The following is a 26,503-nucleotide window of genomic DNA, read 5'->3' on the forward strand; positions in this document are numbered from 1 at the left end:
CGAATCAGAATGCACATCGCTAACGTGCACAGCGTTGATGTCTATCTGTTGACGATCCAGAGGGTCCTCCCTGATCGGAGGAATAAGTTGGTGCCTAGAATTCGATCTTGAGGGCTGTCGATGCCCACTTCTTGTCGTCCTCGCCGTTTTGATCAACGGCTTTTAACCACGTAATCGTAGGGATAGGGTTCGAATTCCCCACAGACGGCACCAATGTTTTTCCTGAGGCAGAGATGTCTGACTCTAGGTTAGGTATTTGATATTGGATCTGGTGCTTTCTCTCTAGATACCTATGAATTAGGTATCTTGAGATCAGCAAATCATTACACACTTTATGACGGCCTCAGCCAAAGGAGGTGTGTGTGTGCGCTTGTGTGATTGCATAAAATAAGGTTAAAGAGATCAGTCATACATGTGGTCTTTAACTCCTATTTATAGTGCTTACCGGACTTGTACTATTTGGACTTCATGCAGATATGGACCCTCCTCAGGTCCATAACAGTTTTTTATGCTTCTTTCCGGAAGGTCTTCCTCATCTCTCTCTGGGCTCTCGTGTTCCCATTCTCCATGAGCGAGAGGTCCATTGCTCTTTTTCTTCCCTTATTAATATTTTTTTTAACTTACAGATCTACTCGTTCAGTCCACATGCAGATCAAATAAATAAATAGAAACTTAAAAACAATATAAAAACACAGCCCCCGTCAAAACTAATTTTCAAATCGAGTTTGGTTGAACTGAAAATGAAATTGGACTTGGAATTTTTAAAACTCAATCTACACTTTATATCAACCTAACATGATATCAATTGAAATGAATTCTTTTATATCTCATTTAATTTGACCAAGTCATATCACACAATCTCAATTATTCAACAATAATAAAAATTAAAAAAATAAACTTTAAGACAAAGAATTAAAAGAAAATAACAACTAATTTATATATAAATAATTAAAATCATATCATATAACATAATTTTATTCCTCATATCAATTAGTTTTTTTTTCATAGCAATAGTTCTGTGTAGACCATCAAAGCACGAACACGGCTTTGTTTTTAAATTTTACATGTCGGACACGTGTCGGACATCGACAGTCCGACACGCGATCAATATTTTGGGACACGCGGTCAACGCTCCGACATGTGTTTCTGACATGAGGTCAACTTTTTTCGACACGCAGTTAACGCTTTGACACGCATCCGATGCGTTTTTTTTAAGGTATATATTTTATTTTATTAACTAAAAATGAAAAATTAGTTTATAAGTCAATTTTTTTTGTTATGGAATTTGACATAAAAAATTAACAAGGTATGAAAAATTACTTTTGTTTTATATTTATGTTATGGAATTTGAATATTTGATTGGTTATATGACTTATTATGTATTAAATATAAATTATATTATATATATTAAAAATAATATTTAATATCAAAACGTTAGAGGTGTTCATCAACCGATCCAAACCGATTCAAACCGCGATGACCGAACCAAAAAACCGATAACTGACAAAATCGAAAATCGAAAAAAATGGCAAATTTTAATTGAACTGGATCGGATTTTGTAATGGTTGATGAAAATCGATTCAATCTAAACCGATCCAATATATCAATTTCCCTCTACCTACTTTGGTCATTCCCCAATCATAGTTCAAAAATTTCTAAACCCAAAACTCATTAACCCATCAACTAAAACCAAAAAAAAATCTAGTCACATCTCATCAACAAAATTTTATTTGTGTAGAGCTTGATATCTCATTTCTCAAAAAAAACTATATTATAGTTTACTAATGCTTTTGTATTTAAAAAAATAAAAATTACATAGCCAATATATACAAAAGATGTTATTTGCATAATAATCATGAAATAAATTTTAAGATTTTCAAAAAGCCGAAAACCGATCTAATCCAAACTGAAAAAAATTGGATTGGATTGGATCGGATCAGATTTGAAAAAAAATCCAAATTAAATGGATAATTATATGATTAAACCGAAGAGATTTGATTAGATGATTTTTACTCCCAAAACTGATCAAATTCAGACCACAAACATTCTTACAAAACATGTAGTCGAAATATGATATTTTTTAAAATTATCGTGTCTTATATTTTCTCCAAACTTATATGTTTTCTCGAAATATATTATAGTTTACTCGTGTCAGTGGATCATACGTGTAGACAGCCTCGTTGCCAAACTTATCAACATCCAAAATTGACTTAGATTTTCTCCAATTTTCTGGCCCGCTGTTTGGCACAAGGGAAAATGTAAAACCATCTACAACGCCCATAACATTTCACTCATTTATTTTTCCCACCAAACTGTTTCATTTTTTGGAAGACCTTGACTGCAGGAAAACAAAAAAAACGCAGCACAAAATTAAAAACCTTCCCAAACTCCCCCACATCAGCGAAAACGCGTTCAGTTTCAGTGCCACACCAATTTCCTCCTCGAAATTCAGATCCGTTAACTAACACCAAAAATCTTCGCTTTTTGCGTTTCTGTTGGAGGGTTTTTGTTTTTCTCAGCGACCCATCCACGATCTTCTTCTGGGGTTTGGGAAAACCTCAGTGCTTTGTTTCGGTTGCACTGAGATTCAGAAAGGGTGATGGTGAAAACGGAGGTTGAGAAGAGGGGTAGTGGAACGCGATGGGTTTGGGTTGTGGTTGCTATCATCGCTGTGTTTGTTGCCATTGCCATGTCTTCCAAAACTTATCCCAGAATAGCTCTCTTTGGAGCCATTGATAGAGCATGTCAGTGTGCTAGGGTAATTTCTCTTCAGTTTCCAAATCCAAACCATGTTCCTGTGTTTTATTACCAACCCACATTGGGTGTTTCTCTTCTTTTTCTTTTTCTTAATTTGAATTATGCAATTCTTAACCTCAATCCATTTTACAGTTTATAGTATTTTAACATAGATTAAAATCTGCAGTAAATTGTAATTGTAGGACTAGGAATATATTTATATGATTTTCTGATTTTCTTTATATTTTTTGTAATAATTTATTGCACTTCTAAGGAGATGATGCCTTCTATTGGTGATTGTAACGGAAATTTCTTGTATTGACTTCTGCATCGAACACAGGAAAGTAATACATTTTGTGCTGATTGGAGCCCCAAATGATAGAAAACTATGTGACTAGGAATTTCCTTTAATAGTAATAATTTTTAATCAACGATGAAGGCTTAATTTTTTATTTTTTTGGTCTCTTGCAGGGTACACCAAAGTATAGTGGCATGGTGGAGGATTGTTGTTGTGATTATGAAACTGTGGACCATCTTAATGAGGAAGTGTTGAACCCATCCCTCCAAGAGCTTGTGAAAACCCCATTCTTTCGATATTTTAAGGTCTGCTTACTTTCAGTTCTTATGTCTACATTTTTCTTGAATTTCCTATTGATTAGCATCCTCTTCTATGTTGTTGATGGCTTGATGCTCATGGTTACCTAGAGTTTGATGAGAGCCAGCTAAACCATTAGGTTTTGAACAGACTCTTCTGGTGTTACTGTGTGTTTTTTTTATCACCAATTGACTAGCGTTGGTTCCTATCCCTTAAATGACTCATAAAGATTACCAATAGTATACATACCAATAGCACAATTCAGGATTGAGAGGCCTTTTCAGAGAATATCTGTGATAGAGTTGTAAGTTTCCTAGCTTGTTTTCTTGATCACTGGACTAATCGAATTTTGATTTGATTAACAATATGATTATATGAGAAATTAGATAGAACCACATATGTTGTAGGAACACCTTAAAGCTTTAGAATCAAGTCTATGCATGGTACATGTAAATCCATCTGCATTTTCAACTGAACTTAGTGGCCTTCAGCTCAAACTATTCTAACTTGAATTATGGAATTTAAAATATTGAACTTGCTACCCCTGTCAAGTTGGAAAACTATTGTTTATGTTGCTATGTGTTGTTGGTTTAGGATGAATGTTAACTAAATTTATCTACAAAGTTTGAACTCAAGAGTGAGTGGTACTGAAGATTATGCGGTCCAATGATATTATGCAACTAGCATACTTACAAAATACCTCTGATGATGTCATGATGCATTATGTGTTGGAATAACGGTCACTAAATTGCATATTATTTTTCTCTTTTGTCAACCCTTGTGTTTCCTTTGTGTTAAAGACTGGTTAATGAAATCTTTTGTAGGCTAAGTTATGGTGTGACTGCCCTTTCTGGCCTGATGATGGTATGTGCCGGTTGCGGGATTGTAGTGTATGTGAATGCCCGGACAGTGAATTCCCTGAATCATTTAAGAAGCCCCATCGCCTTTCATTGAATGATCTTGTTTGTCAAGAAGGAAAACCTCAGGCAGCTGTTGACCGGACTTTAGATAGTAAAGCTTTCAGAGGATGGACAGAAATAGACAATCCATGGACAAATGATGATGAGACTGACAATGGTGTGCTACTCTATATATTAATTCATACATAAATTGTTTCTGGTCATAGTTGTAGTTTATCCTAGTAATTGTGTGAAATATTAGATATTAATACTGAAATCTTGAAATTAGGAATTTAGGATCCATAAATGAATATATTTTGGGTGACATCAGATTTGCTTATGTGCTTCAAATTAGTTTATTGTGGTGACTATTTTTTGTTTGATTTCTTGATACTCTAAGATATTTTTATGATTAAATTTCAATTTGATCCTCACTTGGTATAAAATTTTTCACTTCTAGTAAAAGCTTTTAACTATTTTTTATCAAGTAGCATGGTAGCTTAGGATTCTGATAAGACACCTCTGAGGGTGTATAGTAGAAGACGTCACAGAGGATCAGCTCAAGGGGGGTCAGCTGAGGTGGCAGGGAATATTTTAGATGGAAGGAATTCAGTTAGAAGGGAAGGAGAGGCACATGATGTGAGGGCTGACGTGGCTGCCTTAAGCGAGTAAATGGTTATAAGGAGGGTGTGGCATGGAAGGAAAAAGGCAGGCTGGATTTGGAATGAACTTGGGAGAGAGCACACCTCTCGAAAGTGTTGCATTCGTGACTGTTCATTGCGTTATTCCTTTATGCAATTCATAGCTGTAGCTGTTCTGCATTTCTTCTTGTTATTGTAATTGTTAGACAAACTATTTTCCTTCTTTCTTAGATGTATTCAGTTTTCATTATCAATATAAAAAATCCAGTAAGTTCTGGGCCAAATTCCCCTGTGTTTTCATTTCTTTTGTTGGCAATCTGATCCAGTCTTAACAACTGGTATCAGAGCACTCCGATCTGAGGTGCTTTGAATGGTTCTGACGCGCAACATGGACAACCGATTTGAGATTTTAGAAGAGAGGCTAAGAAGCAACGAGGCGTTGGTGGAGGAACGCTTCCGGCAAAATGAACAAAGACTCAATGAAATACTGCAGCTATTGCAAGACGACCGTCATCGCAGAGGGCACCGTAATCATGAGGGAAATCGTCGTCGTGGTCGCTCACGGAGGGTGAGCCTTGAATCCACAGAATCTGACAATAGATTCGAGACGGAGGCGGACATGCGTAGAACGGGATGGCAAAGCCCAAGACTAGATCTACCAAGATTCTCAGGAGATGATGTGTACTCCTGGCTGAACAAGGTGGAGAGATTCTTCTTAATTAATAGAATCCCAGACAGAGACAAGGTGGAATCTGTGATGGTGGTATTGGAAGGTCCTGCTCTGAATTGGTATCAGGTGTGGGAGCGCGACAACCCTAATGCGTCGTGGGCAGACTTCAGAGCAGACGCAATGGAGCGATTTCAATTGGAGGTGAGTGGAAGTCCCTACCAGGAATTAATGAATCTGAGACAAACTGGAAGTGTGGCAGTTTACAGGGCTGAATTTGAACGGATCATTGGCCCCCTCCATTATGCTGATGAGCATATGTTAAGGGAAATATGGCTCCATGGCATTTGTGACAGCTTCCGTATTGAGTTGTTGCAGAGAAACGTCACAAGTTTGGCTGAGATGATGAGAGAGACGATGCTGATGGAGAAACGGAACGCTGCGTGGATTGGGGATGGGTTTGGAATTAACGGAGGAGTAAGATGGGCTGGACTAGGTAGGACAAATCAGCCAAATCGAATTGGGCCAAGCTCAACGAGTAACAAACAAGGGCCCAATCACGCAACCCAGCTCAATCAGACGTCGAGAAATGACGCTTCTGCCCCTAATAATGTGGCTGAGAATAACACGCGTGTCTCTGGAATTGCCAATTTGGGGGAATCTGCTGGCATTGCACGAACCCTAGCAGATTCGACCAGTAATAATCAGAAATTTGTGGGACGGAGACTTTCCCAAACGGAGCTTCAAGATCGCATGCGTAGGGGAGCGTGTTTCAAGTGCAATGAAAAATGGAATCTGGAACATCGTTGCAAAAGTGCACAGCTGCAGCTCTTGTTGGTGAACGACGACGAAGAAGCCGACCGTCCAGAAGGGGAGAACATCCAAGTAGAAGAGGAGAACGAGACGGAGAAAGAGGAAGCGTTGCAGCTTTCTATGTACAGCGTCCTAGGGCTCTCTTCGAACCAAAGTATGCAGCTATGGGGCTCCATCCGAGGAGAGCGTGTCACGATGCTAGTGGACTGCGGAGCGACTCATAATTTTGTGAGTAAGGCAGTGGCGGACCGTTTGTGTCTGGATGTTGAAGAGACCCTCACTTTTAAGGTGGAAATGGGGGACGGTTACAAGGTTACTAGCCACGGGATCTGCCGTCAGGTGGAAATTCTAATACAGGGCACATCCACGCGTCAGGATCTACGCATCTTCGAGCTTGGTGGGGCCGAAGTCATTTTGGGTCTCGACTGGCTGAAAAGTTTGGGAGAGATTCGTGCTGATTTCAACAAACTCACCTTGAAGTTCCTTGACGGTGACCGTGAAGTGGTGTTGAAGGGAGATTCATCTATAACCTGCAAGAAAACGACAGCTTCTTTTCGTTCAGCAATTAAGGCGTTGGCTGAGGACGGACAAGGGTATGTGATAGCTTCGATGTGGTCTTCTGTGGAGCAGAAGAACACTGGAGATTGGAGAGAATTAGATGAGTTGCTCGCAGAGTATGAGGACATTTTTCAAGTTCCAAATGATCTCCCTCCAACCCGAAGACAAGATCATGCTATAATCCTCAAACCAGGAAGTCAGGTGCCAAATGTTCGACCCTACAGGTATCCCCATTATCAGAAAAATTTAATTGAAAATTTGGTTGCTGAGTTGTTACAATCTGGGATGATCAGACCGAGTGTAAGCCCTTACTCCAGCCCAGTAATTCTGATTCGGAAAAAAGATGGTAGTTGGAGAGTGTGTGTTGACTATCGAGCCTTAAATAAGCTGATTATTCCTGATAAATTCCCTATTCCGGTCATAGAAGAATTACTCGATGAGTTAGGAGGCTCTAACATTTTTTCTAAACTGGATCTGAAATCGGGGTACCATCAGATTAGGATGCGTGAGGAGGACATTCCTAAAACGGCTTTTAGAACACATGAGGGCCATTACGAGTACTTGGTGATGCCGTTTGGGCTCACCAATGCTCCTTCCACCTTTCAATCTCTTATGAATGAGGTCCTCAAACCATTTTTACGCAAGTTTGTTCTTGTTTTTTTTGATGATATTCTAATTTTCAGCAAGGACCAAACTGATCATTTGGAACATCTTAAATTGGTGTTTGGGGTGTTGAGGCAACACTGTTTATTTGCAAACAGAAAAAAATGTAGCTTTGGGCAGGAATACATTGAGTACTTGGGTCACATAATTTCCAAAGAGGGAGTACGTGCTGACCCTAAGAAAATTGAAGCCATGACCAAGTGGCTTCCCCCTAAGAATGTGAAGGCACTTAGAGGATTTCTTGGATTGACCGGCTACTATAGGAAATTTGTGCAGGGGTATGGAAAGGTGGCTAAACCATTGACAGACTTGTTAAAGAAGGACAGCTTTGTTTGGTCAGCAGAGGCACAACAAGCTTTTGAACAACTGAAGACAGCTATGTGTTCCGTCCCTGTCTTGGCACTCCCTGATTTTACCAAGCCTTTTATGGTGGTGACAGATGCTTCGGGACGAGGGATAGGCGCTGTTTTGATGCAAGGGAATCGACCCATAAGTTTTATTAGCCAAGGGTTCTCACCTAGAGCTCAAGAAAAGTCTATTTACGAAAAAGAATTAATGGCTATTGTCTTTGCGGTGCAAAAGTGGAGGCCTTACTTGCTGGGCCGTCACTTTATCATTAAAACTGATCAGAAAAGTCTCAAGTTCCTAACTGAGCAGAAGTTGTTGGGAGAGGACCAACAGAAGTGGATATCAAAGCTGCTTGGGTATGATTTTGAGATCCTATATCAACCCGGAAAGGAGAACGTTGTTGCTGATGCACTTTCTAGGAACTTAGACTTATTTTCCTTGTCTTGTGTTGATGTTACAGCTTATGACCAAGTTGAAAGTGAGTTGCACAGGGACTCAAGAATGGGGATTATTATTCAGGATTTACTTCTTGACCCCCAAGCTCATCAAGGATTCTGTTTGCAAGGAGGGCGGCTGTTTTATAAAGGGAAAATGGTGCTGGCTAAACAATCTGCACTGGTTCCTAAAATTCTGTTGGAGTTCCATGATTCTTGCATTGGAGGCCATTCTGGGTTCTTACGGACTTATAAAAGGGTTGCTGGTGTAGTATATTGGGAAGGCATGAGAAAAAATATCAAGAATTATGTGGCTGCCTGTGCTGTATGTCAGCAAAGCAAGGCCCAAACTCTGTCTCCAGCGGGTTTATTGCAGCCTTTGCCTATCCCCTCTCAGCTTTGGACGGATATCTCCATGGATTTTGTAGGCGGGCTGCCTAAAGCTCATGGGCTGGACACAATCTTTGTGGTGGTAGATAGACTGTCCAAATATGCCCATTTTATTCCCTTGGCTCATCCATATACAGCTAAGGAGGTGGCTTTCCTGTTTATCAAAGAAATTGTTCGCTTGCATGGGTTTCCCTCTTCCATTGTAAGTGACAGAGATCGTGTTTTTATCAGCTCTTTCTGGTCAGAATTATTTCGATGCAGTGGCACGAAATTAAAATATAGCACGGCTTATCACCCTCAATCTAATGGTCAAACAGAGGTGGTTAACCGATGTTTGGAAAATTATTTGCGATGTTTTTGCAGCCCAAAACCAAAAACTTGGCCAACTTGGCTCCCTTGGGCCGAGTTTTGGTATAACACATCCTATAAAAGCTCTACGGGTACAACTCCATTCAAAGTTCTGTATGGATGTGAACCCCCCACCTTGTTTAGATCCAGTTTCATGGCTTCCCCTGTGGATGAAGTTTCACAGCTGCTGCAGGACCGAGACTCTATTTTGATTGAACTCCAACAGCAATTGTCAAATGCTCAAAATCGTATGAAGGTTCAGGCTGACCAACATCGACGTGATTTGGAATTTGTTGTGGGTGACTGGGTGTATCTCAAACTGCAGCCTTATAGGCTTAAAAGCATAGCTAGAAGAGTGAACGAGAAACTCAGCCCGCGTTTTTATGGGCCTTACCAGATTGTTGAGCGCATTGGTGCCACTGCCTATAAATTAGCTCTTCCGGATGACTGTCGAGTTCATAATGTGTTTCATGTATCCTTATTGAAGAAAGCTATCTCCCCCTCTACTACTGTGCAACCTTTGCCTTCCATACTAACAGATGATTGGGAACTGAGAGTTGAGCCTGAATCTGTCCTGCAATGGAAAAAAACTGCACTTGGTCGTACGGAGGTCTTGATCAAGTGGCTACACTTGCCTGATTTTGAGAATTCATGGGAGGATTCCGCCCAGCTTAATTCCCAATTTCCCAATTTCCACCTTGAGGACAAGGTGAAAGTCATGGGGGGAAGTATTGATAAGACACCTCTGAGGGTGTATAGTAGAAGACGTCACAGAGGATCAGCTCAAGGGGGGTCAGCTGAGGTGGCAGGGAATATTTTAGATGGAAGGAATTCAGTTAGAAGGGAAGGAGAGGCACATGATGTGAGGGCTGACGTGGCTGCCTTAAGCGAGTAAATGGTTATAAGGAGGGTGTGGCATGGAGGAAAAAGGCAGGCTGGATTTGGAATGAACTTGGGAGAGAGCACACCTCTCGAAAGTGTTGCATTCGTGACTGTTCATTGCGTTATTCCTTTATGCAATTCATAGCTGTAGCTGTTCTGCATTTCTTCTTGTTATTGTAATTGTTAGACAAACTATTTTCCTTCTTTCTTAGATGTATTCAGTTTTCATTATCAATATAAAAAATCCAGTAAGTTCTGGGCCAAATTCCCCTGTGTTTTCATTTCTTTTGTTGGCAATCTGATCCAGTCTTAACAGATTCACTTGAGTTTAAAATACTTTATACTTTTTACACTGTTAGTGTATCAATATTAAATCATTTTATAATATTCTGTATTTCTTTCTAAGAAAATAAGTGTTTCAATTGAAAGCATGTCTGTCTGCATTTGCAGATGAGATGACATATGTGAATCTTCAACTGAATCCTGAAAGATACACTGGTTACACTGGTCCATCTGCAAGAAGGATATGGGATGCTGTCTACTCTGAGAACTGCCCCAAATGTAAGTTGTCTTTGAAAAGCATATGCTCTTCAATCAATACCCTGCCCCCTCCCCCAAAAACACACAGACCCCGCAAAATAAAAACGAATTTAGTCAGACTGCTGCTCCTATAGCTCGAATGAGTCATACTTAAATCTGGTGAACAGTTAAACTTCTTTAGTAATTTGAAAAGGCCCGGAATTTCGGATGGTTTAATGATAGCTTTCCTGAAACATTGAAAGACTGATAGCTTTGAATGTGAAATATTACTTTCTATCTTTCTGTACTGGAGTAAATGCTTCCTTTTAAATGTTGCATTTTTTAATCACCAAATGTCTCTTTTTGTCATCCGAGGAATGGATGTTAATCATGTTCTCATCATTCATTTCTTAAGTGAAAGATATGTTTAAACTGATCATAAAAGAGGAACTATTTTGTATGCTACCTATGGATTATTGATGCTGGGAGCATTATGTGAAGCCTCTAAGCTATCTTGCTGTGCATCCTTTATAATCAGAAAAAGTTTGTCTTCTGTAGATCCATCTCAAGAGTTATGCCAGGAGAAAAAGATTTTGTATAAATTGATATCAGGTCTTCACTCCTCCATATCAATTCATATAGCTGCTGATTATCTACTTGATGAAGCTACAAATTTGGTAAATCTCATGTTCCTCTTTTCATTGGTAGCTAATTTTCTGTTCGAAAGAAACATTTGCATTGCTTTCGAGGAATTAATACAGTTTATTGCGTATTTGAGCATGTAGGTAGATTGCAGTTTTGTTTTTCGTTTTACAGCCTACAAGTTTTAATGTTTGGTATAACGGACCTTGTAGAATGAAGTTGGTCAATTTTTATGCACAAGTAATGTGGATGTAGGCTAATCTTGAAGCCTACTGCATTTTTTTGCAACATCTGTGTGTGTTAATCTAATAAGAAATATCTATTTAAATATCTAACTTCTTTCTTTCTCTTTGATTATTCCAGTGGGGCAAAAATCTTAGCTTGATGTATGATCGAGTACTAAAATACCCTGATCGTGTCACAAATTTGTATTTCACTTTTCTCTTTGTCTTGCGAGCAGTAACCAAAGTGAGTACAAATTGTCCTGGTTTAAATTCATAAACAGTACATCTATATATGGATCAATCTTGATATTTCTTCTTTTACAAATACTAGTTAATAACATTCTTGATGCAATCTACAACTAAATCCCACTTTAGGCTGCAGATTATCTGGAACAGGCTGAGTACGATACTGGTAATCCTAACGAGGACCTTAAGACACAATCCTTGATAAAACAACTACTCTACAACCCCAAGCTTCAATCTGCATGTCCAGTTCCATTTGATGAAGCTAAGCTGTGGAAAGGCCAAAGTGGACCTGAGCTAAAGCAGAAAATTCAACAACAATTCAGAAACATCAGGTATTGTCTAAAAGCTAGCTGACATAGATCTGGCCTTAGCTAAATATCACCCACTGATAACCTGTAGAGTTTTGTTGTGGCTTAGTCTCTTGTGAACATGCTTTATGTTACAAAAAAATATGTAGGAAAGACAATTCATTAACAATGGTTCATATTAAGGCTTGAAAACTTTTTCAAGGAAAGCATACAGGATATATAGATTTTTAACCCAAAATCTGCTATTATTTTTAGTCTGGTGGTATGGTTCTGCCTTTCATCTTCTGTGTTTTAGAATTTTATTTTCTCATTTTCCTGATGGTCATTTTTTTAAATTTCCTCCTACTTATGATTTTAAGTAGGTTCATCTGGACTTTCAAGTGCTGATCTGTATTTAACTTTAAACTGTAGGAAAACAACTAAACAAACACTCCTTGTATCTGCTCTCCATTTATTATTTTACCACTGACTCAATTTACAAACTGCTTCATTTGATATATCTTGTTGGCAATGGAATAATTTTTTTCTGGAATGCAGTGCATTGATGGATTGTGTAGGTTGCGAGAAGTGTCGATTGTGGGGAAAGCTTCAGGTTCTTGGTCTTGGAACTGCATTAAAGATTCTCTTCTCTGTTGATGGTCAAGAAAACTTGGGTCAGACCGTAAGTACATTTGCTGGAGCTTTTTTTTTTTTCTTTCTCTCTTGGCTGCTGCCTTTATGCATGTCTTGTTACCTTAAATCAAATTGCTTCTGCAGTGACCTTTAAATATATTATGCTCCCACTAATTTAAGTCCTGAACTAAAACATATGTATCTTCGTAATTTTGTTCACCTGTCCTGCTTCTGGACATAATTTGATGGTTAAGAAGTTTTTATCTATCAAATATTTATATCTTATGGTTGAAAAATTCTTGGTTCATCCATGCAGATGATGGTTAGTATCTACATTAGATATTGTTAAATTTACTTGGTACCAGTAATATTGTAATATTTTTTATTAACATATTATTGATGGTCCTAGAGGGCTACTGCTGCTCCTTGTGACCGGAAGGATATGTGTTTGAATCTAGGAAATAACCTCTTTTCAAAAAATGTAAGGGTAAGATTGCATACAATCAACCTTAACCCTTACCATCGTATGTCGGCAAGTCTTGTGCACCGGGATTTTTCCTTTTTTCCCTTTAACATTATTGATGGTCCAGTAGCCTTCTCATGTAGGAATAGTGTACTTCTATACCACACCGTTCAAACACTGACCACTCAATGTCACAATAATCTTGGGCGAAGTCAATTATGCATGTACATTATGTTTTTATTTTTTAATTACTCACACCCTTTAAATTTTTTCTTTATTACTCATATCTCCTCTCTATTTTATAAACCTATAGAAAAGTCCCTCAATAATAGAACTTTGTAAAAAGATTAAAAAAAATCAAGGGAGGTTTAGTTTCACCATTTCCTGTACAAACTTTTGAAAACAAGAAATAAAGTCAAAACAAAATGGCATTTTTGTAATTGTAAGTGAAAACAAAAAATGGTAACAGAAACCATTTTCACAAACCAAATACACTGTTGAGTTTTCAAAATAGACTAAAATACACTGGATGTGAGAGTAATTTACTTTATTTTATTTTATTTTTTTTAAGAAGAAAAAAACGTTACATGCCTGTTTGCTATGAATAGGAAAATATGGTTGACTGACCAACAACCCTTTATGTTGAACTTGATGGTATTTCAGCTGCAGCTGCAAAGGAATGAAGTAATTGCATTGATGAATCTTCTCAATCGACTTTCTGAATCTGTCAAATTCGTTCATGAAATGGGACCTACAGCTGAAAGAATCATGGAAGGACATCTTTCTGCTCATACAAAAATGATTAGCTCATTGAAAAAAATTTGGTCCTATGTACTTAAAACTTAGGTAAATTCTTTCTTCTGGGTATTTGTTGTCCCTCCTTTAGGTTATAGCTTTATTGGTTTCATGTAGCTAATTGAGCATTTTGCATGTGGTATCTGCAGGCAGCAATCGGTGACAGTTCTTTTTTTTTTTTTATGATTCACATTACTCCAGAGATTAGGCTTAGGAAACCATGCTCTAAATTTTCACAGGAAGGATGTAAAAGAAATGTATGTAAAATATCTCGAATCTGAAAATAAATATTTGAATACAGAGGGCAAAAAACTGAAATTAATAGAAGATACGTTACTTGGGATGTAATCCCACTAATTTTGTTGTCCTTTTTTAGTACAATTTTTTTTTTTAATTTAATTACCCCCACCCCTTTTTAGTTTTTCGTTTGTTTGTTTGTTTTTTTGCTTTTGTTTTACTGTTCAGTGTTCACCAAAAGGAACCAGGAAGAACCTCGTTGATATCATTGCGGGGTCATATCAATTTTCAGCTGAAACTATTTATTTATTTTTAGTAACAAATATGAATGATATGCAGTTTGATTTGAGCCTAATGTCCTGGAGATAGACTTCTAAGAGGGTTGATCTCTATGCGTAATGGTGTTTATACACTTTTCTAATTTGCGAGAGAGATTAGGTAATGGAATGTGTTTTTGTTAGCATCCAATCAAATAGAGTGCAAATATTATTAGAAAAATGGTGTGAAAACATCATCGTATGTTTATTTACCTTGGAGAGGTTTAATGTTCTCGATTTTAGCTCATTCTCTTAAATTGGTGCATTTACAAAAAATGAAAAATGGAAAATTTTATTTGAAAAATGTGATTATTTATTTATTTTGGGGTGTAAATGTCAAATTTGTGTAGAAGCTATAATTCGCGTGTCTGCATTCTGCAAGGAATAATCAATGTGTCTCGGTTTCCATTAATGTCTATTTATGCTATATAATCACAACGGCAAACCTTTATTCCCACAAATTTGTGTTTGATTAAATAGTTTCTCGTTTGCTGTTGTGCTCGATCTTGTATCTTAGATTGGGACCGTTGCTTGACTTTCTCTACCCTTGTTTAATGGACGTAATAGTTCTTCTGTAAACAAAAAATAAAAAATAAAATAAAAAAAATCTTGTGGTTATTAACATTTACTAGACGTCGATCACGTTAGTTCCTTAGTTAAGTTTTTTGTACTTGATTTGGCACTCACTGTTAGACATGAATTGATTTGTGTCCTTGTTTATGACAACCAAACCATTTTGGCTTGTGGCACATATTCTTTCTCGGAAGGTAAATTTAATTTTTATATATTCATAAGAGTGTGTCGGATTCATTTTTTTTTTCTCTTCTTACATGAGCTTAGATGGATTCCACATATTTTTGTATATATATAGAAAATATAAAAGGCATTAAACCCTTAAACTCCAATGAGGAGTGTCTCTCACCAATAAGTCACACACCGGTGGGACGTGTTTGAATGTTATAATTGGCAAAAAAATTAATTTATTGTGTTTTTAATAAAAAATTACGAATAAGTAGTCGTTTTGAAATTAATTACGAAAATATAGCAGTTAAACACGCCCCATAGGGGCGTGACCGGTTGGAGAGAGACACGCCCAATGTTGGGCGTGTTTCACCAGATGCTGCCACATGGCACAAAAGCCAACAGTTTGACCGTAAAACTTTAGAAGTCCATAACTTTTGACTCAGGTATTCGAATTAGGTAATTTTTTTTTGAATCCACATAACTTTTCGAGATCTACGTAATGACACCTCATTTGGCATATTTTGTCTCTCACAAAAAAAATTAAATTTACAATAATGATACCATAAGAACATTTAAACAAAAATTAATGGACAGAAAACCACTGTTATGATTAGAAACATTCATAATAAAGATCCTTATGATTATGGTAAGTTATGATAAGGTTAATTATGTATGTTATTGAGATATATATTAAAATTTTGAATGAAGAATTTTATGAAATTTATAATTAATAAAAGTTAACATCACAGAATATCGAATAATTTATATTAAAAAGTTAAGTGAGTACTTTTCGTTTTATTTTGATTTTTAAGTTTTTGTTCATGATTATAAAAATGTTAGATTATTTTTAGTAATAATTATAAGGTAACAAAGTCATGTCATTTTTAATAATTATGGTATCATTGTTGTAAATTCAAATTTTTTTGTGAGAGACAAAATAGGTCAAATTAGGTGTCATTACGTAGATCTCGAAAAGTTATGTGGAATCAAAATTTTTTTACCTAATTCGGATACCCGAGTCAAAAGTTATGGACTTTCAAAGTTTTACGGTCAAATTATTGACTTTTGTGACACGTGGTAGCACCTGGTGAAACACGCCCAACATTGGTCACGCTCCATGTGTAGGGATGTTCGCGGTCTGGATTGGATCAGTTTTGGAAGCAAAAATCATATGATCCAATCCATTCGGTTTGATAATATAATCATCCATTCGGTTTGTATTTTTTTTCAAATCTGATCCGATTCAATCCAATTTTTTTCGGTTTAAATTGGATCGGTTTTCGGTTTTTTGAAAATCCTAAAATTATTTCATGATTATTGTGCAAATAACATCTTTTGTATATATTGGCTTTGTAATTTTTTTTTTTGAAATACAAAAGCATTAGTAAACTATAATATAGTATTTTTTTTTTGGCAATGAGATATGAAGCTCTACAAATTTTTTTGGGTTTAGTTGATGGGATAATGGGTCTTGGATTTAGAAATTTTTAAAGTATGATTAGGGAAAGACTCAAGTAGGTAAAGGAGAATTAATATATTGGATCGGTTTGGATTGGATCGGTTTTCATCAACCCATCCAAAAACTGATCCAATCCAATTAAAATTTGCGATTTTTTTTCGGTTTTCGGTTTTCGGTTTATTCGGTTATCGGTTTTTCGGTTCGGTTATCGCAATTTGAATCGGTTTGGATCAGTTGATGAACACCCCTACGGCCATGTGGGCGTGAGTCACGCTTAGGTCACTCCCAACATTGGGCGTGTCTCTCTCCAACCAGTCACGCCCCTATGGAGAGTGTTTGACTACTATATTTTCGTAATTAATTTCAAAACGATTACTTATTCGTAATTTTTTATTAAAAAAGCAATAAATTAATTTTTTTTTGCCTGTTATAATTATGTAAATAGTTTCAAAATAATTATATTTACGTAATTATTTATTAAAAAAATAATATTTAAATTTTTTTGCCGGTCCATTATGTTTCTCTCTAAGTGGCAGATATCACTTATATGCTTCTAAAGAAGAAATGATATTACCATTTTTTAATCAGTAAAAAATGTTCAAAACTAACAAATTTATCTTACCAAAATTATTAACTTGATATCAAAGTTTTGTCCTTTCAAAAACTAATTTACATAGACAAGATTCCAATAACTTGAAGCAAACCCAATTACCATTTTTTTCGTCCTCGTTAACTCTACATGCGATGTGAAATTCACGAAGTTTATATTAAACGTGTGCATTTTGATTTGTTGCGATGAAGAAGCTCGAATTGAAGCGCCATTGCAGCTTCCTTGCTTCCAATATCAGAGACTCCATTAACCCATCACGGAAAGAGTCACTTATCCTCAAACACTGCAAAGATGGTGCTCTTCATGAAGCCCTCTACCTTATCAACACTTCACAAACAACCCTTCAACTCAAACCAATCATCTACGCCTCTCTCCTTCAAACCTGCACCAAAACCACTTCCTTCAACCACGGAACCCAAGTCCATGCCCATGTCCTCAAATCCGGTCTAGAAACCGATCGGTTCGTAGGGAACAGCTTGCTCGCTCTCTACTTCAAATTGGGTCCAAATTTCTATGAGGCTCGGAGAATGTTCGATGGCCTCTTCGTGAAGGACGTTATCTCTTGGACTTCCATGATTTCTGGGTATGTTCGTGTGGGTGAGCCTCATAATTCTCTCCAATTGTTCTTTGAAATGGTGGGTCTTGGTGTTGAGCCTAATGGGTTCACTTTGTCTTCTGTGATCAAGGCTTGTTCTGAACTTGGGGACTTGAAACTTGGTAGATGCTTTCATGGGGTGGTTATAAATCGTGGGTTTGATTCAAATGATGTTATTTTGAGTGCTTTGATTGATATGTATGGGAGGAATAGCGGGGTCGAGGATGCACGCCGAGTGTTTGATGAATTGCGTGAACCGGATGCGGTGTGTTGGACCTCAGTTATTTCAGCGTTTACGCGGAATGATATGTTTAAGGAAGCTTTGGAGTTCTTTTATGTTATGCATAGGGGTCATGGGTTGGCTCCGGATGGATTTACGTTTGGGACATTGTTGGCTGCTTGTGCTAATTTGAGGTGGTTGAGACAGGGCAAAGAGGTGCATGCCAAAGTTGTTACTTTAGGGATGTGTGGGAATGTGGTTGTTGAGAGTAGTCTCTTGGACATGTATGGAAAATGTGGCTCAGTTCGCCACTCTAGGATTGTTTTTGATAGGTTGGGCAATAAGAATTCAGTGTCTTGGAGTGCTATGCTTAGTGTGTACTGTCAAAATGGAGATTGTGAAACTGTGCTCCATCTTGTTAGGGAGAAGAGAGTTGCAGAAATTTACAGCTTCGGGACTATTCTTCGTGCGTGTTCGGCACTGGCTGCTGTCAGACAAGGGAAAGAGGTTCATTGCCAGTATGTAAGAAAGGGTGGTTGGAGAGATGTTATAGTAGAGTCAGCCTTGGTTGATCTGTATGCAAAATGTGGGTGCATTGATTTTGCTCATAGATTGTTCCTGAGTATGCAGGTTAGAAATTTGATAACATGGAACTCAATGATCGGTGGATTTGCACAGAATGGAAGAGGGACAGAAGCACTGTCCTTATTTGAGGACATGATCAAAGAGGGGATGAAGCCTGACTATATCACTTTTATCACTGTCCTATTTGCTTGTAGTCATACGGGTTTGGTTGATGAAGGGAGAAAATATTTTGCTTCAATGACAAGGGAATATGGGATTAAGCCTGGGGTTGAGCATTACACTTGCATGATTGATCTTCTAGGCCGAGCTGAGCTAATAGAAGAGGCTGAAAATTTGTTAGAGAATGCAGATTGCAGATATGATCAATCACTTTGGGCAGTTCTTCTTGGAGCTTGCACAAAATGTTCAGATTATATCACTGCAGAACGCATTGCAAGAAAGATGATTAAGCTGGAACCTGACTTCCATTTAAGTTACGTTCTGCTTGGTAACATTTATAGAGCAGTTGGTAGATGGAATGATGCTCTGGAGATCAGGAAGTTGATGGAAGATAGAGGGGTTAAGAAGATGCCTGGCAAGAGCTGGGTTGAAAGTGAAAATCGAAAGGGTTCTCGGTTTGATTTGGTCAGGGATTCGGTTCAAGTCCCAATTGTTCCAATTATAAGAGCTCAAGCGAAGGAACTCAAGGAAGCATTTAATGGTTAGACTCAAGAAGTTTGTTCACAAGTCAACATATCTCCCATTGGACATGGTCCAAGTCTTGAACAAAAAAACATTAATTTGATCCAAATTGTGAAAAAATGGATCCAAGATCCACCTTAATAATACAGTAATGATTTGCCCCATAATTTGGGGTAATTTTAGAGCCATTTTTTATTAATATTTTCAACCTATACACAGCCGGTTAGTTTTTCCCCCCTCCAATTTTGGTGCTTTATGCAGTCCAAATTTAGTGTAGACCAAGGTCGTTGAATCACAATGTGTATTGTGTATTGTTTAGCTGATTTTTGTATTGTATTTCGTGAATCACATCAAAATCGTAAGATACAAAAATATAATAAAAAATAATTTAAAATATATTAATATCGTATAAATCCAACTTTTAAAAATATATTAATTTTTTTATTTTAAAGACAGTAAAGATTTGAATATTTGTTTAATTTTTTTATTAACACAGATTTTTTAGATTATTTTTGAATTTATATTACAAATCAAATCTTTATATTATTTTCCTTATTAATAATAATTTTTTAATTTTTTTTAATTTAAATCATTAATCAAATCTTTATTTTTATTTTGTACTAAAAATTAAAAAAAAAAAGTATTTTATTTTCGTATCGTTACGATATCGTATCGTCCGATACAATCTCTTTTTGATACATCTCTCAATATGTATCGATGTGCTTGTGAATTCTATCATATCATATCATATCATACATATTATGTATCGTACACTATTGTTAACTATGGTGCAAATTAGTTTAAAATTTCATTTTTATTTTTATTTTTATTTTATGTAATTAGGATTATATACTAAGTGGTTGTAATTGGTTAATAGTATATTATATTTAATTACTTTTTAGGGTGTCTTTATCCTTATCTTAGGAGATTTATTTTTTATTTTGTCTGACTTACAGTTGAGGAAATTTGTTATTGAACATATACAAATGGCTATGATATATAGAAGACTAATTGGTTTAAAGGATAAATTCAAATCATGATAAAATAAGAAAATTAATAATTACATATAATTACAATATTTACAACATTTGTCCTTTGTGCTGGGATGTATGTATCATATTCGTCAAACTTGCAATAAATATAGTTTGCTCAGAGATCTCTAAGAGCTTTTATGAAAATATCTGCAAGTTGATTATTGAAATTGACAAATATTGTCTAAGTCTCTCGAGACTGAATCTTTTATCAGATGAAGTGGCTCAATTTTGATATGCTTTGTCCTCTAATGAAAGATCATGTTAGAACAAATGTGTAACACTGCTTATTTGTCACAAATTAGTTTCATAAAGACGTCTTTCAGAATTAATTAAATAAGCTCGTAGGTTGTAACTTCCATTACTCAAAACTCAGTCTCTCCACTTAGCAAGGCTATCGATGTTTGCTTCTTACTTTTCTAACAAATTAGATTTCCCCTAAATAGAGCATAGTAGCCCAAAGTAGACTGTCTATCTAACATCTAACGAAGAACATGACTAATCAGCATCTAAGTAGCTACAAACCTCAACATGACTCTTATCTTTACGTAATTATCGTTTTCCTAGTGCTTTTTTTTATGTATCAAAGCATTCTGACAACCAAGGAAGCACGGACACTTGTAAAAACAGGAAGAGTCGGGTCCGACACGCTCCGACACGGTGTCGGACACGCGGTTGACTTTTTCCGACACGTTGACCATTCCGACACGCGAATTTGACCGTGTCCGACACGGTCAAATGACATTTTCGTAAATTTTTTTTAATTTTTTTAATTTTTTTTTTAATTTTTTTTTTAAAAGTTAAAATATATTAATAAAGCTTTCACCTGATCATATCAATTTTTTCCTTTTTTCTTTTTTCCCCTTAAGTAGATAAGAGATCATCTCAGCATCATTGTTGTCAATTCCTATCACGCTCTTGTTGTATCTTCTTCTCTCTGATCTCTCTCTAATATGATTTGATCTCTCTATCTGATATTATGTCTCTCTCTCATCCCAGTTCTTATTTTTTTTATTAAAGCTTCCATCTTTATAACGTGTTGATGAGTATTATTAATTTAGTTTCATTTTTTTGTTAAATTATTAAATATTAAATGAAATATACACTATAAAAATTAAAAATATTATTTAATATTAAAACGTGTCCCAACGTGTCAAAATCTATAATTTTTTAGGATTGACATGTCGGAGTGTCGTGTCGTGTCGTGTCACGTGTCGCGTGTCGTATCGGTGCTACATAGCTGACAACAACGTCCCAATAGAAATCACAAGAGAATCAAGTAATTGGCTAATCAACTAAATGCAAAAGAGATATTTGATCTTATTACAATAAGATAATTTAACTTCTTGACTAGTTTGCAACATCCCAACTCATGAAGAAAAAACAAATGGGTGTAAAGTAACTTAATAAATTTACAAACCCATCTTTGCATCAATTTTGAAAGAGAAAAAGCAAAAACTGAAATTGTCAACGTGAATGTTCATTCTGAGGAGCAACCAACAAAAAATTATAAACATTAGCTCTTATAATTAAAAGAAGGCCACATCTCTAAAACAACTATGTATCCTGAAGTCATTCATAATCATCATAGAATCTTGTTTTTCGAAAACCTCACATTACCAAAATATAGACAGTGAAACTATCGTCTCCCGTTACTCAAAGCAACACAATGACCCAATGAGAATGTAATGTGATGGGTGGTTGAAACAGTTAAACCTATTTAGTGAAGCCTTTGTCCAGAAGGTGAAATACAAATAAACCCCACATGTGCACGAAAAGCATGCAGCTACATGCTATGGCGCCATTCAGCCCATTGACACACATTAAAAGAGACTCGGATACTTCGATGAGGTAACAAGAAAATAAGTTTAAAAAATAAAATAAAAAAACTTATATAATGTTTAAGGAAACAGTTAGCACAGAAAAGATCAATGGTTCTGAGAATCAGACCCACGGAAACACTGGTTCCATGATTGCATGTAAATGACCCAAGATTCAACCATATAATGCGCGCCATGGCTCCTTGCTCTCCCTTGATGTTTTCTTTGGGTTCCATATCACTCTGTCTTCTGAAAACTGCAGACCAGTACTGCTAGCCAAAATCTCACCTATTACATGAATTGTCTAGCACAAACCACAAAAATTAGCTGTTGAGCATACCCCATTTATTGTAGAAGAAAAAGGAAGCCAAAAACGTTATTTTTAGTGTTGTAAAATGAAAATAGAAGAGTTAACAGTTCCCCCCGGGTTTATTTTAAAGGAAGGTTGCTAGATAATAATACAATATCAATTGAGGCCAACCATTATCCAAATAATGGACATTTTTTTATGGATATCAAATTAGATCATGTGCTTTAAAAGTGATAAGGAAAATGAATACCTCATGCTGTTTGGTAGATCTATTGTCCAAATATTGACTAGTTTGTCCAACTAGAAAAAAGGTTGGTAACTTCATTACGCGTACAAAGTGAAGAAAACATGCAAAACTTTCATGCTGAATCCACAATGAAGATGGTGGCTCCTGGGTTTTGGTGAGTAAGGCCTGCATTATGTCTGTACTTTGACCAGTCTGTATGCCAAAAATTAAAGCCTTCCTTTCATCTGCTTTTAGGGATTTAATTTGCCCTTTAACCTTGGATGATGCCACCAAAAATGGTACCAAAAGTGTAGGCATCAAGGATGATTTATCTCCAGCAATTTCTTTGAGTACCTCATTGAGAGCACATGCTAGTACCGGTGGCTCATAATGCTGCATAACCACGATTGACACCTGGATATGAAGAGTTTAACAGAATCATATGTTGGTCTACAAAGACAATTAAAGCACAAGGATAACAAATTATCTTGGGAAGATAATTTGTAAAGTTGAAGTTTAACCATGAATATGTTTTAAATCTAATTGCTCGGAGTAGGAACTCCAAAGAGAAAACTATCAGAAAAGCGGTACTGCAAGTAGCAAATCATTGGCACCAAAATTAATGGATAGTTTGTAACAAATGAATCAGTATACATGCTACTGAGTAATAGCAAATAGTTGTAGGTCTCTGAAAGAATATTTCATCACTCTTGCCAATAGGTATTTTTAATTTCGAAATGAAATGTAATGCTAGTTCTTCACAGAATCAGATTTATCTCTAGCAGGAAGACTAAAGAGTAAGGATAAGAATTTATCTTCAATCTTAATGTGAAAGGGTTTAACCATTAACATCTTTGCAATTGCATACTTACTTGCTCAAAGTAATAGTTTTAAAATAAGACAAAATTAGTAGAGAAGAAGAATTGCAAGTAGCAAGCTATCAGCACCATCATTAATAGATAATAGTAAATAAATATACATTCAAATTAGTAGAAACTAGCTACGGGTCTGTGAAAATAAGTCCACCACTGCTGGTATTTGGAATTTTTAATTTTGAAATGAAATGCAATGCTAGTTTTTTGCAAAATGAGAAAGAGAAAAAAGATGGAGTATTTATTAAAAAATTACTTCCACTCTTGCCATAGATTGAAAGATGGTTAAAATAATGATGTCCCAATTACATCAACATCAACAACACCTTTAACCCAAGCTAATTGGGGTCGGTGGTAGATGACCCCAATGATAAATAAGAAGAGATTAAAAAAAAAAAAAAAAAATAAAAAAAAAAAATAATAATAATAATTATAATAAATAAATAAAAATAAAAATAAAATAAAAATAAATAAATACATTAATAAATAAATAAAAATAAAAATTAGGGAAGGGGGAAATAAGATAAAAGACAAGAAGGGGAAAAGAAAGAGAGGGGGGATGAAGAAGGACTAAAAAGGGACTTTCTGGAACATAGGAATAACAACGGATTTAACCTTCCACCCTGCTTATAGCTTTTCTCCATTCCATCCTAAGACACACCGTCCGCCAATCTATATCCCATTCCATTAAGTTTTGTTTAACTACCTTTCCCCAGGTAAGTTTCGGTCTACCTCTACCTCTTTTTATGTCGAGCTCTTGGTAATTGGGAATGATGTCCCAATTACCAAATAAAAAAATATATATTGAAATTTGATATTATTTAATTGAAGGGCTCATTAATAAAAGATGAAATTGTGTAATATTTTACAAAATCAAGGAGCAGCTTACAAATATTTTCAGAAAGCCAATCACAGTCGAGAAATTAATCCAATTTAAAGAAAATACTAGATTTCATAGTCGTATAAGTTGAAGTGTTACATCTGTAACATAGAAACAACTTGAACAAAGATCTAAAAAGCTATGCCCTCAAGTAAGAGAGTATCAAACAAAACCAGAAGAATATATGATAGTGAATAACTCGTCATAAATATTAAACTCTATCTTTAGAAAGGAAAAAACTAAAGCTGTTGTTTGGGAGAAAAAGTAAATCTCATTGGCTCAATCTCCTGTCCTTAAGCACTGGTATTTATATTCATTATTTTATCCACCAATAGTACCATAGTTCATTGCAGTCTAGTCCACAACCTTAGAACTATTTTTATACCGAATAACCGCCAACCATCTTTACTTATACCCAAATTTCAGCTCCAATATTTGAAGGTAAAACAAAATATGTTTGGAGGATTCAAAATTCTTTCGTTTTAAAGGTCTATGAGATGTGACACAATCTCAAGATAAAATGCATTGGCATCATGGAATAAGAATAGAGGAAAATAATATATTAAATATAAAATTCAAAAATCCAGATTTAAAGCATGTTGGGTACAAGGAATCAAATTTTGCAGAATGGATTAGAATAAATTGTCCTCAGAAGCACATATACTTCAAAATGGCAGAAAACATTTATGTAGTATGTTGTATCCCCAGATCCCTATTATACCAGATACAATACTCATATTAATATATGTGCTTCTGCTACATGACCATTCCTATTCCGGTGTTTCGTTTTGTCAAGAACAAAATGGCCCATTTTTATGATAGGTACATGGAATAGATTCATAATTATGACTAATATATCATAATAAAGGAACAAAAAATAAACATCAGTTCATCTCCACCAGCTTGCTCAAGCTGTTATATAGTCCTTTTCAAAAAAATTAAACTCAATTAGTTTATGTTGTATATTTGATCTTGTATTGATGTATTAGTTTCTAACACTATTCCATGCTTCTCTTTATAATTAGGTTGCATTCTCGTTACATCCCAGACCAAAGGGGGTTTCTTTAATCCCAACATTGACTGGGATTCTAAAATTGAAGTATAGGTCAACAGGGAAGCCAAATGGGTGTCTTGTACTTATTATCAATTCCATTTCAACCAAATGGGTATCTTTTTTTCTGCTTAAATGAACTACATCTATTTGAGAAGATTAGAGAAAACATCCCCAACAACAGTGAACAAAAAAAAAAGGAGGACCTGGTATATGCCCTGATTATCAACATAGTGAAAAACGTCGCCAGATGCTTTGAGGTCTTTGATTCCATAACCCTCCAAGGGGAACTCAAATGAGTCCTCTCTGCAACAAAAGAAAAAAGTAACAACCATCAAAATTGAAGACCCTCCTTCAGCAAAGAAAAATTTAACACCTTTCAATAAGAAGAAGAAGAAGAAGAAAAATTACAGGCGGGAGAAGGAGGAGGAAGGGTTAGGGTGGAGAGCTTCTGAGATGGCAGAGGCGAATCCCTCTGTGTCTCTGAACATAAACACTACGATGGGAGCTACCTTCATTCCAATCTCTCTGTATTTTTTTTCGATGCAACTGCGGTACTATACATATTTGTGCTATTTCAATTTTGCCTTAAAATATAGGGTACTTGTTATAAAAAAAAAAAAAAAAAAAAAAATATAGGGTACTATAAAATATTAAAATTATCTCGATTCATATTTTCTCTTTTCCTTTTTCTTTCACGTCATCTCATGTTTTTTTTTAACGTGAATAAAAGATTATTTTATTTTCTACGATATATGAAATATTAAATACTAATATATATTAAAAAGTGTATTAACATGATTTGAGAAATCCAAAATATAATTTTATTCAGAAAAAATGTATAAATTTTTTTTTATAAAAAATAATAAAGCTTTTTTTTTTATGATGAAGACTAATATTATATAAAATAAATTATAATTATAAAAAATTCTTTGATTTTTTTTTGGTAAACAATTCTTTGATTTTAAAATGAAGTCATTTTAAAATTTTTAAAAAAGTATAAATATTATATATATATATATATATATATATATATATATATATATATATATATATATATTATGAAATATAAAGTCGAATAT

General features: G+C 35.6%; 3 protein-coding genes across 3 annotated transcripts; 2 read left to right on the forward strand and 1 right to left on the reverse strand.

The window, feature by feature from the left end:
- Positions 1–2,383: 2,383 nt before the first annotated feature.
- Positions 2,384–14,115, forward strand: LOC133302407 (endoplasmic reticulum oxidoreductin-1-like). The gene is made up of 10 exons (XM_061502174.1): positions 2,384–2,758; positions 3,208–3,339; positions 4,156–4,408; positions 10,425–10,535; positions 11,052–11,170; positions 11,499–11,603; positions 11,735–11,937; positions 12,451–12,574; positions 13,652–13,834; positions 13,933–14,115. The coding sequence occupies exons 1-9, from the start codon at positions 2,600–2,602 to the stop codon at positions 13,832–13,834; spliced, it is 1,389 nt and encodes a 462-aa protein (XP_061358158.1). The 5' UTR covers positions 2,384–2,599; the 3' UTR covers positions 13,933–14,115.
- A 3,220-nt stretch (positions 14,116–17,335) lies between these two features.
- Positions 17,336–19,462, forward strand: LOC133302411 (pentatricopeptide repeat-containing protein At1g03540). Its single transcript, XM_061502178.1, has one exon. The coding sequence runs from the start codon at positions 17,336–17,338 to the stop codon at positions 19,253–19,255; it is 1,920 nt and encodes a 639-aa protein (XP_061358162.1). The 3' UTR covers positions 19,256–19,462.
- Positions 19,463–21,752: 2,290 nt separating this feature from the next.
- LOC133302408 (uncharacterized) lies at positions 21,753–25,971 on the reverse strand. The gene is made up of 4 exons (XM_061502175.1): positions 25,833–25,971; positions 25,628–25,727; positions 22,643–23,032; positions 21,753–22,386 (listed from the first exon to the last, which is right to left on the reverse strand). Exons 1-4 carry the CDS (start codon positions 25,937–25,939, stop codon positions 22,258–22,260), a joined length of 726 nt encoding a protein of 241 aa, XP_061358159.1. The 5' UTR covers positions 25,940–25,971; the 3' UTR covers positions 21,753–22,257.
- Between the last annotated feature and the right edge of the window lie 532 nt (positions 25,972–26,503).

This window comes from Gastrolobium bilobum, unplaced genomic scaffold (assembly GCF_033153095.1).
Source record: "Gastrolobium bilobum isolate Gb01-03AN ecotype WA unplaced genomic scaffold, APGP_CSIRO_Gbil_v1 utg6656, whole genome shotgun sequence".
NCBI lineage: Eukaryota > Viridiplantae > Streptophyta > Magnoliopsida > Fabales > Fabaceae > Gastrolobium > Gastrolobium bilobum.

Bases quoted from the DNA above. Each gene is read 5' to 3' on its own strand.
- LOC133302407 (XM_061502174.1), top strand. From the start codon at position 2,600: ATGGTGAAAACGGAGGTTGAGAAGAGGGGTAGTGGAACGCGATGGGTT. The intron at 3,340-4,155 runs GTCTGCTTACTT...AATCTTTTGTAG, and splicing joins CATTCTTTCGATATTTTAAG to GCTAAGTTATGGTGTGACTG. The intron at 12,575-13,651 runs GTAAGTACATTT...ATGGTATTTCAG, and splicing joins AAGAAAACTTGGGTCAGACC to CTGCAGCTGCAAAGGAATGA.
- LOC133302411 (XM_061502178.1), top strand. From the start codon at position 17,336: ATGAAGAAGCTCGAATTGAAGCGCCATTGCAGCTTCCTTGCTTCCAAT.
- LOC133302408 (XM_061502175.1), bottom strand. From the start codon at position 25,939: ATGAAGGTAGCTCCCATCGTAGTGTTTATGTTCAGAGACACAGAGGGA. The intron at 23,033-25,627 runs GTCCTCCTTTTT...CTTCATATCCAG, and splicing joins ATAATCAGGGCATATACCAG to GTGTCAATCGTGGTTATGCA. The intron at 22,387-22,642 runs GTATTCATTTTC...GGTTTGTGCTAG, and splicing joins GATCTACCAAACAGCATGAG to ACAATTCATGTAATAGGTGA.